The sequence below is a fragment of the Scatophagus argus genome, chromosome 20, assembly GCF_020382885.2.
Source record: "Scatophagus argus isolate fScaArg1 chromosome 20, fScaArg1.pri, whole genome shotgun sequence".
NCBI classification, from domain to species: Eukaryota; Metazoa; Chordata; class Actinopteri; family Scatophagidae; genus Scatophagus; species Scatophagus argus.
In genome coordinates, this window is record NC_058512.1 from 8,286,372 (window position 1) to 8,299,481 (window position 13,110).

Here is a 13,110-nt window from a genome sequence, read left to right on the forward strand (position 1 = left end):
TGAGAACAGCACGGACACAGGTCTGCCATTGTCTCCAAGCATAAGAAGCTGTTTTGTAATGAGCTGAAGGCAGTAAACACAACACCTGAACAGGTGTTCACATCGTGGAACAAACAGTTCCCTGTGCACTAAGTTTGTTGTGGAAGAAAGAGTTGAATGCTTGAATACCCACTGTAAAAAGTGGAAAAGAAAATTACACCCTCTTTTCACTCTTTATACATCCTTTTGAATTTTGAAAATAAATTTCACAAATAATGAGCGAATTCTCTCTTCATTGTTAGATGCCACTCAGCATGTTAACATAATAATAAAAGCTGCCTAATAATAATTAGGCAGCTTTCCGTGTCCAACAGAAAAGCAAGATTTAACATTTAGTAAAGAAGTTAATGTCCTTGAAGGATACACTGACATTCAGTTTCCTTCTTACCGTTTCAATATCCGTAAGTTAAGTAATCAAGTAACTGGAGATGACTTACCATATAAAATACAATCGTATAAGCCAAATACTGGCAACCATCTGGACTTTACTAATCAAAACATTACTGTCGTGTGGAGTGAAAACCACGTGTTTACAAAAATAAGATAACTTAATATATTTTTTTTTTACCTGACGGCAATATCCCAGTCATAATTTCAGGAATTTAAACAAGTTAGGTACACGTGGAAAACTCTGTACAACAACGTCATAACTGAAGATATCTCAAGTCAAAATTATTTTTCTGAAAGTACAGTTCATACGTTTGTAAGGTACAGGTCCTGAACTCCAGAGGGTGCTCACTCACTTTACTAACTGAACTGAAAGTGATCTGTCATCGGACCGCGTTGTGCTGATGGGCATTGAAAATGCTGCTGAACAACACTTTACAGTGCGGCATTTTCAGTGCCAGTGTTTCATTTTGTTCAGTTCACGTTTTGTTGCCAATAACAAATTTTATTTTAAATACTAAAACTCGGAGTCGCTGTTTTTCCTCCACATCATCCCACCCAGCCATCAAACATTTCGCGCGAAAATAGCTGGAAGTGGTCACGAGAATGTAGTGACGTAATAAGCCAAACAGGCCGTCATTAAAAATGGTCGTTTTCTACTGGTCAACATGCTCGGACGCACGGTATTAAAAAACGTAACGTTCTGTGTGATTGGACGGTCTGTTTAGTGGCTTGTCCCGCCCCGCCCCTCAGCAGCTCGCTCGGCTATCCTGCACCAGCAGCGGTGTGTCACCGAGGCTGGGCTGCCGCCGAAAAAGATCCGGAGTCAGGGCGAACACCTAAGCAGTTAACCCAAACTGGCATCGCAGCGGGGCTGAGGGGCTGCCCCTGCGAGTTTTAAACCTGAATACCGCTTAGGTGGGATCCTACTCCTCTCCCTGTCACTTTCGCCCGTCTTCCTGATGTCGGATTTCAAGCTCGGGATCGTACGGCTCGGCCGTGTGGCCGGGAAGGTGAGCTGGATCTCAGGGCTGCCATGTGTGGCCGGAGAAGGGCCCACTGGGACCACAAAAGGCGATGGAAAAATAGGTTTCGCAGTGATGAGTTAGGGCTGGTCAGTCACTTTAATGGTTATCATGCCGTAACCGATGCTCTAGTGGTTGAGCTTTACTGATTTTAGCCTCATTTGAACGGATTAGAGAAGCCGGCCGTGCCAAGCCAAACTGGTTTTCTGTGCCTTCGCCGCCACTTCAGTCTCGCTATGAAGCTAACGCTAACTAGCATGTAGCAGGTTAGCCAACAGCTAACGTTAATTGGTAACTAGAATAGCGTCTCAGGGGTGAACACGGGGTCTTTACTTTATCGTTGCCGGTTTCTGGTAGCATATGAATGGTGACGACTGCTGCTTTTCTATTCGACGTTGGGTCATATCATTTTTTTATGGTCGATGGTTCAGCTAGCAGTGCCACGCTAGCTGTGATATTTGGATTACACGGTAAAGTGTCTGCTAATGAGGAAGCCATTGTCATGCTCCATCAACTGATTCTTTTGTGCAACGTGACAAAGCACCGACAGGACACCACTCTTACTCGACAGCTGTGTGCCCAAAACTTGCATCGTGTTTTTCGACTCAAGTTATATAAGTAATCTATCATCACAGACGCGACGTTAAACTATGGCTGAATGTTGGTCAAGAAATGCCCCTGGCTGCTCGTCTCACAAGACACTCACACTCAGGATATACCGGTGACCGTGCTCCTGGACTTCGCTCACATGAGTAATTTGCATGATGTCACTCCTGTTAAGATCCACACAATAGTCTGACAGCCGAGACAAAGTGTCAAATTGCATGTTTTGACCTTTTGGTATGTGGATAACGCCACTCGTGCTGTTTTGTACCATGCTCACTGTAGCGTGGGGCGACTGTGTTGGTATGTTGTCACGTGGATTTGTAAGTTCCATTTACTAACAGCGACCAGGTGGCTCTTTAGTGCCACGAGTCTGTGCTGCTCCTTTTTATAAACATGTTGCAATGCATCCATAGGCCAGAATGTAGGTAATGTCAAACTGAATTTGGGACAAAACGCAAAGTTTGATGATGTGGATATGGATTATGGTGTTCAGAGGATGCATACCATCTAGTCATGTCTGTGCTGAAGCTGTCACATGCAGGCAAATTTGCAAATCGGAGTTTGAACATACCTTCAGCTGCTTGTCATCTGTGACTGATGTGGCCTCTGCAAACAGTTCAAGGCTGTACAGACCAGTTAAATTGTGCCACATTTGGATTTGATTATTTTTTCGCTTGGCATGTGGTTAGTAATCACAGGCCCCCTGTCACTAAAATTAAGAAGTTCTGGATGCCCACTGCTAAATAACAGGAGGTGGCAATAGCAACTATCCTCCACTGGACAAATTATATGTGCCATCTGTGGGGCTTATGAAATTATTAGATATATCACTAATTGACGCCTTTTAATCCTGTAAGGCTTGTTGCGGTTCTCACTATTTTATGTGGTAACATGAAAATGAAAACATTCTCTCTCTCTATTCTCTCACTCCAGACAAAATACACGTTGATCGATGAGCAGGACATACCGCTTGTGGAGAACTATGCGTTTGAGGTAAAATACAAGGGCTCACCTGAAAATTATGTTTATGGAAAGTATTGCTGGTACAGCTTTTCTGATGCCACGATTGAACAGTTGCATTATCCTTTTTCAGGCGCGCATGGAGGTAGATGCGGATGGCAATGGAGCTAAGATCTTTGCCTATGCTTTCGACATCGGCAAAGGTCGCTGGGCAGGGAGGCCGTTACATGAGCTGCTCTGGTAAGTAACTTGTTTATTATATCAGGCGTGGAATCAACACTTTTTTTCTGTTTGAACATGTGGGGGGAGACTCTGTGTTGGTGGGTGTTCATATTCTGAAAGTGTCCCTTATCTTCTAATCTTCAACAGCCTAAAAGTTCTGAATAGCAATTGTGAATGCAAATGTGTATTGTTTCAGCTGTCTAATCAAAAACTGCTAAAACTGCTAGTTGAATTCTGTAGAGGCCACTTTGTAGCCTCCTTGCAGGTATCCATATGCTTCACACCAGTTTGGTGTCTTATGCAACTCTGTTACTTCAGTGGACCAGTGGTGTGTATCTCAGTTTTAAATCAAGAGTTGTTATCGATCTTTCATATAATGATATAGTAACTGTTTATTGGCATGTAAATTGGGACTTTTGTGTATCCCTACCAATTATTTGTGAAAATTATTATGAGCTGCAATATTGTTTTGAACCAGATAAAGTCTATGAATAAATAAGACTTTATGCTCTTCTTTTCTTTATGCTCTAATATGAAGCCAAGTTAATCAAGGAAGTAGGCAACATGCAGACCCTGTGGTCCTGCTTGCACTTCCACATCAGTAAATAATGTCCTCATCTCAATGAGAAGTCGCTGTTTTTTTTTTGTTTTTTTTTTAACTTGTGGTTGTGGTTGACTTATGATCTCCATACTTGTCTTGACCCAGGGAGAAGCACAGAGGAGGCATTGCCCCTAGTTTTCAAGTCATCCACATCAACTCTGTGACGGTGGACAACCGGCTAGACAACCTGCGACTGGTGCCAGTAGGCTGGAGCCCCAAGCCGGAGGAGATTTCCAGCAAACAGAGGTAGAGCCTGTGGCTGTGCTAGTGCTTAAGGCTGAATCATATTTCTGTAGCTCTCTAGGAACGTAGAGAATGAGCCAAATGTTCTGTCAAACAGGGGTGTTTTGCTGAGAAAAATGTGTAAATTTTTGTCCTGATATTGTGACATCTTAATACAATAACGCTGAAGATTGCTTTTTTTGACCTTTGGACCCATACCATTAAAATGCCATTAGCCTTGCACTTGGCTCTGCATGCCTTTAGTGATTATTTTTTATATATTTATTTTTTCAAATGGCTAAAAAAAATGTCATTTTCTGCTCTTGGTTACTATTTATCAAATTTAAGAACTGTATTGTTCCTTAAGGAAGTAGTAGCAGTAAATCTAGCAGCACTTTGAAATACAAGGAAATAGAGTGACACTACTGGTTTTGATTTAGAGAAATGGAAGCTTTGACTGTTGTACTATATGACTTGTGTAAAAGTCTAATATGTGAGGTTTTCTAAAGCTTATACTTCTATATTTGTCGCTGAATTGGAAACACGTGCCTAATGTTTCTTCTCCTACTTGTCCAGAGAGCAGTCTCTGTACTGGCTGGCCATCCAGCAGGTACCAGCCGACCCTGTGGAGGAACAGTATCTGGAGCTGAGTCGCACACGCTACTACAACGCTAACGGGGAGCTGGTGGAGGAAGAGGAGTGCTCCTGCACCTACTACGAGTGTCATTATCCTCCTTGTTCACTCATTGAGAGGAGGGTATGTACTGCAACTGGCATCCCTATGAAATTTGCATGATTTTTAAAGATTTTAATCAAACCTGTGTGTAGTGAAGTCATAGTCCTTTCATTTTTTATTTATTTTTTTTAATTGGGAGATGAAAATTTAGCATGAACCCAACCACGTGTTGATGGGAAATTGTTCTCTGACATCACAGCACCAAAGCATTAACCAGGCAGGCCTAGAACCAAAGGTGATCTTGTTTGTTGTCTTTTCACAGCTCCGGGAGTTCAACATCTGCGGTCGCTGCCAGGTGGCGCGCTACTGTGGCTCCCAGTGCCAGCAGAGGGACTGGCCTGCCCACAAGAAGCAGTGTCGCGAACGCAAGCGAGTGCTCGCCCTTGAGTCGGAGCCTGAACGATGATCTGCCCTCATCCTCACCTGGGAGAGGAGGAGGGAGAACGAGGGAGGGGGGAGGGGGGGTTCGAGCTGTGGGAAGGGAGAGGGGATGAAGTGCAAAATGTGGAAAATTGCTGACAAGAGGCTAACGACAGAGGACAATGTTGGTTGCTTAATTGTCTGACGGCTTGGGGGGTGGGGGGGTGAGAAGATGGAGGAGGTGAAAGAGAACGAAGCAAAAAGACATCTGCCACTTCCCAGAACTGGTAACTCTCCATAGCTTGCTTTTCATGTGGATGACAGGGGGGGGAGGGGTGTTATTTGTTTTATGTTTTTATTTTATTTTTTTCTCGAGGGGGGAGAGAGACCCTCGAGCTCTACCTGCTGCTATGGTTTTGTATGTGAGTGGGGGAAAAAAAAAAGTTGTCTTGTTGACGAACTGGACAAGCTTCTTTGGACCACAGTATGGACAGTTGTCGTCATCCACTTTTGTTCCTCCACCCAGCCGCTGGGCGTGGTGACGTCTGTGCAGACGGGGGACCCAGGGGCCGCAGTACCCATCGTTCAGCTGGTACAATGGGACATGGACCTTTTCACTGTATCGCTCCCTTTTCTGACCTCTGGTGCACATGGCTGCTGTCTTCATGGTCACCAAGACCTCCGCCTCCCTCCCTGTCTGTCGTACTTCCCCCATGCAGCCAACCACGACACACATCAGATATATTTCACTGATTGAATCACACTACCAGTATTGAGTGTGGGAGTGAGTAAGTGTGTGTATGCTTGTATATGTATGTATGTGTTGCCAATATGTACTGAAGGACAGTTACAAGGGTGATGGGCAGGGTTCATGTATGTTGTTTCTCGTCTTAAAGGGGCCATATTACATCTTTTAAATTTCAAATTTAACCATACATTGATGGGTTTGATATTTTCACTGTCATTTAATAAAGGAGCTGCCAAATGATCCATTATTATATTATTCTGTCTGCTTGATCAGACTTGTTTTTGTTGTTCAGGACAAGGTACAGTTGTTTTTTGTTTTTTTGGGGGGGTAGGGTAGGGGGGGTCGTTTTAAATCAGCCTTTTCAAAATTCTCAATTTCCTGTTTAAAAAGCCAGTCCGGGTGTTAGCGGTTACTTTGATCCCACACACAAAACGTGTTATTAAAGTGACTGTGGAATACATGACTTATCTTGTGCTCCTAAAATAATTATTTCTGTCAAGCCTTTCTAATGATCGCATGTAAAGTAAATATCAGAGCGAAAGTGTACTATAGTACAGTTTGGCACTCCTATACCAACCAACTGGGTTAAATCCGTCAAGTCAGTTGTAGTTTGCTGGTTTTTAAGAGAGGGGTGTCTTTTCATCTGTGTTTTTTGCATCTGCAGGGTTATAGTATGTTTGGTGGGGTGGGGGTTTGTGTTTGGTTTCTTGTGTTTGCTCTAAGTTGGGTTTTTTGTTTTGTTTTGTTTTTTTGTGGAAGAAATTCTATCAGTGGAGCTATATTTATTTAAAACATTTGATTGTGAAATGTGTTTTTTGTCCTGGTGATATTTGAAGGCAAACGTCAAAATTGAACAATACGGGACCTATTATGTTTCATCTTTTTGGCTAAACATTTCAACCTTCTTAACACCTTCTCTCTCTCTTTTCTCTATCCTGAACCCAAATGAATGAGTGAGTCTTTCCAGAGTTTCCATGAAAACACTGCACACCATCATTGTCACTAAATTCTTCCATGTAAGAGATGGCTGGGCGTGTAAAACTTGAATTTCCCCCCCCTTACACAAACACCTTTGGTAAATTTTTGTCTGGATAGTGGTTTTACATACGGAACCATTTTCTGCTTTTGTTTTCTAAGACACGACCGTAAAAGTGAAATCGATATGTGTCAACTTTATCCTCAATCGCCTGCCTTTCTCGTATTACCTACAATGCACACCTGCTTATCGTGTCCTCTTGTGTGTTAGGAGTCCAGACACTTAGTTAGCATGTAATTCACAGATGTACATGCAACTTGTTGATCGTTTATTTTGTATGTATGTATGTGTGTGTGTGTGTGTGTGAACAGGTTTTCAACACTGCACTAAAATTTGGCTCCCATGTTAGCGTATTTGTCATAGATGGGTTCAAGGGAGGGGTGTGATTTGGATTTGGAGTGTACAGATTGTGTCTGAAATCTTTTTTTTTTTGTTTTGTAAGAATATAAACATTAATCACCTAGAAATAAAGAGCTACAATATGTGAATGGAAGTACAGTTGGGGATAAATGACGGTTGCTTTTCCAATGTAAAATGACAATAAATAAAAATGAACCTCAGCGGTTGGACTTTGCTTGTGGCGGTTTTAAAGTGTGAATAATCGTGATAAATGTGGGTTGATAATTCTAAAATTTCAAACTAGTATCAATTCAAGCCGTTGTAGCCTGCGCACATTTATTTATAATGCTGTAATGTAGTTGTGGACGGCCATGAGGACATCATAATAGTATATTATTGTACAGTGTCAGCACGGTGGCAATTACATTATTACAACTGATTAACAATATTAAATCAACTTTTATTTATATAGCACCAGTTGCAGTAAGAATTATCTCATGATGCTTTCCAAATAGAGCATGTCCAGACTCTTTAATATGATTATCTGTTTGTAAACCAGCCTTCACTTACTAGTGAAGTGTAAATACATTTGATGGTGACTTGAATGTTATCCCCAAATCAGAATCAGAATTCCTTTATTTATCCCTGGAGGGAAATTCTTGAACATGTGAGTCCTGACATCCCTACTGCTAATTTACCATCCACTCTGTTTACTGGTGCTTCACTGCATTCAGTATCAATGGCCAGTTACCCCCATCATGGTTCCTGATGGAAAAGTTGCCAAAGTCCAGGTGGCTGCACCCTCTTGGATGAACTCTCATGTGTGTACAATCTAGCTTGCATAATTTTCAAAACATGCACAGCCTTTCTTTAATCACTTTTATCTCTGATCTGTTCTTTCTTCTTTGTCCTGTGTAACAAGTAACAGATGTCCCGCCGCTCTGCTGTAGCTGTCTGGTAATACAAGCCTCTCTGTTGTTACTTGTGTCTCAGCAGTAGTTGGTTTCTCTCCATCTGCCTCTCCTTCTTTTTCTTCTTCCCGCTCGAATAGGATCTTTCTGCAGAACCATCAGCCTCGCTGAGGTCTCTGTGGTGTCAAAGATCAGCAGTGGGGTCACAGAGGTCAGCAGGCTAATCTTGCCTAGCAGGTCTGAGGTCACGCTCAGCATGTAACAGATACAAAGACAGGTCACTATGATTACTTTATTTAAGCACCAACTTTCATCTGTTTATTGGGTTCAATCATAAGTTTAGTAACCAAATAAATAAATAAATATCCTCGTTCAGTAGCCAGAAATGACCATCTATAACGGAATGATGTGTTTAATGTAAGGCTTTTACTCAAGTTAAATTTTTAATGCAGGAATTGTACTTGTAAGAAAATATTTCTACACTGTGGTATTGCTACCGGTCAGAGTATTAATGGTATTGGTATATAGTTAAAATGTCTGAGTATGCTACTGCCTATGTATGCATCTCTTGTTAATGCTATGGTCAAAGTGATTATTGCCAGTGTTGTTTTTTCTTTGTGCATTGCTCATGTGTTTATGTTATGTTATGCTGTTATGTGTTTGAAAATGATTTTTTTTTTGTTTTCTAATTGATAAACGTGATTTTTTTGTCCTTGTTTTCATTTTCCAGATGCTTCCCATAATGTATGGTGTTTTTTTTTTATTTTATTTTAATTTTTTGGAGCTCGGAGCTCTTTAATTGGCGAGAAGCTGCATTGCCACCTCCTGTCCATCAGGTGTCGCTAGTGTCTTACGCAAACCTATGCTCCTCTCTCTTTTTTCCGTGTTGCTTTGCAGTCCGGAAGTTTTGTAACAGTAGGGTTATGTACCTGACTTATGTATACACTCTCAGCATCAGCTAGTGTTCACAACAGCCAACAAAATGGTCAATATCGGACTCGCTAAAGTCGACGACGCTTTGGCAGCAAAACACCCGGTGAGCTATCCTTTATATCTTTTTCCTTCCTCCTCTCTGTAGTCTGCTGATCTCTGGAGAAGACTGACAGTCGAATAAACCATCTGCTGTATATACAGAGTCAGCCAAAGTAATGATACACACATCAGGTGTTATCGTAATGTGATCAAACTTCGAAAGAGGTATCTATATGTATAGAAGTACTTATACAAATTAAATATTTATGCATGTTTTTCTTTTCCTGATGTGTGTATACATTATTTTGGCTGACTCTGTATTGAAACTTGTATAATATAGTAGAAAACTACATAGAAATGTTCTATTGTGGATTGCTTTCTCACTTTCAGGGTTTAGGGAGTTATACTGCCTGTCAGTCTCATGCCTTCATGAAAGGGACTGGGAGCTTTATATTTGGTGAGTTATGTGTAATTTTCCGACACCACAAAATCCAGTGTTTTGTCATATATTTTATTGTATCATTTTCACTGAATGATCAGATGTTTAAAAAAAATATTTAGGATTGTTTTTATTTTCTCAGTCTCTCGTTCAGTCGCTGAACTAACCAACATATGTGAGAAACCAAACACTAAGCGAGGAGTAAAAGACCAAAACATTATTTGGTCGATGTTTACCACAAGGGGGAGCTATAGTGCGTAAATGTTTCTGGTATCAATAAAGCAGGATATTTTTCACGTCGTGGTGCACACTGTAACATTGTACAATCATAATAGTTTCCTCATAATATGAGCTTTGATACGCATTATTACTGTAAATTATTTATGAAAATACATTAGACGATCAACTGAAAGTCAGAGTTTGGTCTATCGTGATGAACATCATGCGGGTATTCACATATAAAGTATACTGAGTCAGTATACTTTATATATGAATGCCAGTATTACTGACATTTGAAGAAGGATATTAAGAAAGTGAAATTGACTTTTTTTTGTCCATGTAAATGAGAACCACGGCCAAAGTTATTATTGTGGCACACTGTCATTGCTGTCATGATCCTCCTTCTCATGGAAGGATTTTGTTTTCCTCTTACTGAAATCTGGAGCTTTTGAAAGATCATAAGAAATCTGCCCCGTAATTTCTCCCAGAAAAACCTATGAATTTCTTTTCTCGGCCATAGTTTCTACTTTAGAAGGCTTGTATACACACACCACATGCAGGGGTGAGAGTACTGAAAATCAGCACAGGTGAAAAGAAAACCCTGGTAAAGATATGATTCCGAATTGTGCTCAAACATAAACTTCATGAGCAATCTGTGCACAAATTCCCTTTTGAAATACCAACTGGAAAACAGTTGAGGGCAGTAATGAGACCTACTGACACAGAATGAGCCACATAAAGTTTAAATGTTCATTAAAGCTGCTACTGACATGCGTCCCGTGTTGCTTTTACAGGTGCTGTCAGTTTATTTGCCATTCAGACGGCTCTCCAGAGGAAGTTTCCTTATCCTCTTCAGTGGAACCTACTCATTTCAATAGGTGAGAAATGAAACATGGGTTTTAATCGGTAACACACAAGATATCAACAACTGCTTGCTCTCTGGGTATTGTTTTTCTAACCTCGCCTCTCTCATCTCTCTCAGTGGCGTCATCAGTGGGGAGTTACACAGTGACTCGCTGGGAAACACAGAAATGCTCAGACCTTTGGTTGTTCCTAGAAACGGGAAAAGTCCCAGACAGATCGCCGCCACCGGGTGAGTGCAGCATGTGGCTGCAGGCCTGCTCGTCATCCCTCACTTTCTCAAACTAGAAAATTATTAAATGTGAATGTAACCGCCGTATCGGATCATACTTTAAATAAGAAAAGACACACAGTTCTATGGCAGTAAGTATGCTTTAGTCCTTGGCTCAGTGACATTTGTCTGCACCAGCTCTGTTCTGCAGTCAGTCTGAACCATATGAAGACAGTATTCAGACTGTAATGCTGTTTGCTTACCTCTGTCTGTATTTGTCTTTCAGTGTCCAGACCAGAAGAGCCAAAAGGACCAGAGAAGACAAAATATGGCGACATTATGGAGTAAACATTGTTGTTAACAGTTTACTGTATATAACTATATCTGTTCAGAAAATGTTGGAAACAAGCTGAGTGCGGGCTGTGAGAGAGCAAATGCTGTGTATTTAAGATGTGTTCACCTTTATTTCCCAAATAAAGCAAATGAATGAAGTGCCATTTATTTTTTTTAATGTCAGAGTTTGTGGTGCTTTTTTTCTTTCATAACAGCATTACTATGTGGATAAACATATGTGTTTCCTGAATCAGAGTTCAGGAATTAGTTTGGGTTTTTAGGAGGAATCCGATGTTAAGCTTGTGATCCCGTGTTATTATGTGGATGTGTTTATTTGACATGCAACAGAATTCACACTGCAGTACCAACACCAGCCGCTAGTTGTCACTGTGCACCTCATGGACTTTGCAGCTGTATACTGCAGGCACTGTAGGCTGAATCAAACCATTTTTCTAGCACATGATCTGAATTACACATTGTTAATTTTAATCATGTATGCATTGGACTACATTGAGCAAATCATTGTGTTTAACTGAATAAACTTTCTCACTTATTTAAAAAATGCTCAAGGCAGCAGTGTAATCCACATGAAATAATTAACTGCTGTTGCTTAAAGCCACTGCACCATCTTCAGCTCAGTAATGAACCCTGCCATATCTCAGGGTGACTAAATATTAATCCAATTTGGATTTATATCAATGAGCAGTGAGGTTATGAAGATGGAAAGATGTGAGGGAAAACGTTGTTGCAAATTAAGCGCTTGCAGTTTCCTATACAGAAATTGTCACCAGATTAAAGTAAAAGTATCAGCTGAGAGGAGGAAAGAATTAGTGACGTTTCAGTCACTCTCAATTTAGCAAGCTGGGTGTGAATGACATCTTCTTTTATTTTAAAAATGATGAAGAATGAAAATAGCATTTGGCTTTGTTGACACAGCATCGCCAGTTGTTTTGCATAGCTGAACTAGTTTGTACAATAAAGTCTTAGCAACATAAATTCTGCACCATGCAGTGCAGGCCAGTGAAACAATAGAGTCTTTCAAGCATGCTTTAACACCTCGAGTGAATGAAGTGACCGAAGTCCAGGTCTGGATTCATGCAGAACAGGGCAAAGAAAGTCCACTAATTCTCAGGGCTGAAAACACAAGCTGACACCAGGGCAGTGGGAAACACTTGTACAGTGTCAGTAAAAAAAACAAAGGTCTGGATCGGTGAGGCTCATAGAAAAGGCAGTCTGAACAAGGGCAGATTTTTGCTTTGGTTTAATCTGAATCCACCCCCACTCTTGCTTCCTTTCTTCCTTTCGCTCTCTTCCTCCCACTGCAATTCAAATCTGATTTAACACCTCTAAGATTTGACGGCTTTGGATTCTCCCTCTCCATCAAAAAAATAAAAAAAAAACCACTGCATGAACTGAATAAGCCCTCGAATCCTTTGTCACATGCACACTGATGCTGCTGAAGGAAAAGACTTAAGAGAAACAGTGAGCAAACAGGAGATAATGAGGGAGAGGACTCAGTGTGTGAGGACTGAGTGGCCAGTGGAGCTTGAGGATCAGTACATGTCCAATACCTATGACAAACAGCGGTATGGACTGGCCTTTTGCCGTGCTTGGCGACCACTGGCACGGTTTCTAATGCCTAAAGAGAGTGTGTGAGCGTTTGGCCATTTTGTGCAGCAGCAGCAGCATCAGCAGTGCATGTGCGTGACAACAGTGGAGAAAAAAAAGAGATGAGGAGAGCAGGAGTGAGCGCTCATTCGTCTGACCCTGTGAGTCGAGTGATCACACTGAGCTGAGCTGCAACTGGACAGTGTGTGTGTGTGTGTGTGTGTGAGTTGTCTTTTACTTTTTGTCTTTCTTAGGTTAACAATCAAGCCTGGAAA

The 13,110-nt window shown here is 41.2% G+C and overlaps 2 protein-coding genes across 2 annotated transcripts; both read left to right on the plus strand.

Moving 5' to 3' along the window:
* Positions 1-1,134: 1,134 nt before the first annotated feature.
* On the plus strand, positions 1,135-7,516 carry zmynd19 (zinc finger, MYND-type containing 19). The gene is made up of 6 exons (XM_046375579.1): positions 1,135-1,439; positions 2,991-3,050; positions 3,151-3,257; positions 3,946-4,086; positions 4,639-4,819; positions 5,061-7,516. The coding sequence occupies exons 1-6, from the start codon at positions 1,389-1,391 to the stop codon at positions 5,202-5,204; spliced, it is 684 nt and encodes a 227-aa protein (XP_046231535.1). The 5' UTR covers positions 1,135-1,388; the 3' UTR covers positions 5,205-7,516.
* Positions 7,517-9,067: 1,551 nt separating this feature from the next.
* tmem141 (transmembrane protein 141) lies at positions 9,068-11,410 on the plus strand. The gene is made up of 5 exons (XM_046375580.1): positions 9,068-9,228; positions 9,555-9,621; positions 10,617-10,700; positions 10,805-10,915; positions 11,181-11,410. The coding sequence occupies exons 1-5, from the start codon at positions 9,175-9,177 to the stop codon at positions 11,240-11,242; spliced, it is 378 nt and encodes a 125-aa protein (XP_046231536.1). The 5' UTR covers positions 9,068-9,174; the 3' UTR covers positions 11,243-11,410.
* The last annotated feature ends 1,700 nt before the right edge of the window (positions 11,411-13,110 follow it).

What these genes read in the sequence shown, in the direction of transcription:
- zmynd19 (XM_046375579.1), top strand. Translation starts at nt 1,389, where the DNA reads ATGTCGGATTTCAAGCTCGGGATCGTACGGCTCGGCCGTGTGGCCGGG. An exon ending in TCGGCCGTGTGGCCGGGAAG is followed by an intron (nt 1,440 to 2,990) that starts GTGAGCTGGATC and finishes CTCTCACTCCAG; the next exon opens with ACAAAATACACGTTGATCGA. An exon ending in TGGAGAACTATGCGTTTGAG is followed by an intron (nt 3,051 to 3,150) that starts GTAAAATACAAG and finishes ATCCTTTTTCAG; the next exon opens with GCGCGCATGGAGGTAGATGC.
- tmem141 (XM_046375580.1), top strand. Translation starts at nt 9,175, where the DNA reads ATGGTCAATATCGGACTCGCTAAAGTCGACGACGCTTTGGCAGCAAAA. An exon ending in GACTGGGAGCTTTATATTTG is followed by an intron (nt 9,622 to 10,616) that starts GTGAGTTATGTG and finishes TTGCTTTTACAG; the next exon opens with GTGCTGTCAGTTTATTTGCC. An exon ending in AGACAGATCGCCGCCACCGG is followed by an intron (nt 10,916 to 11,180) that starts GTGAGTGCAGCA and finishes TTTGTCTTTCAG; the next exon opens with TGTCCAGACCAGAAGAGCCA.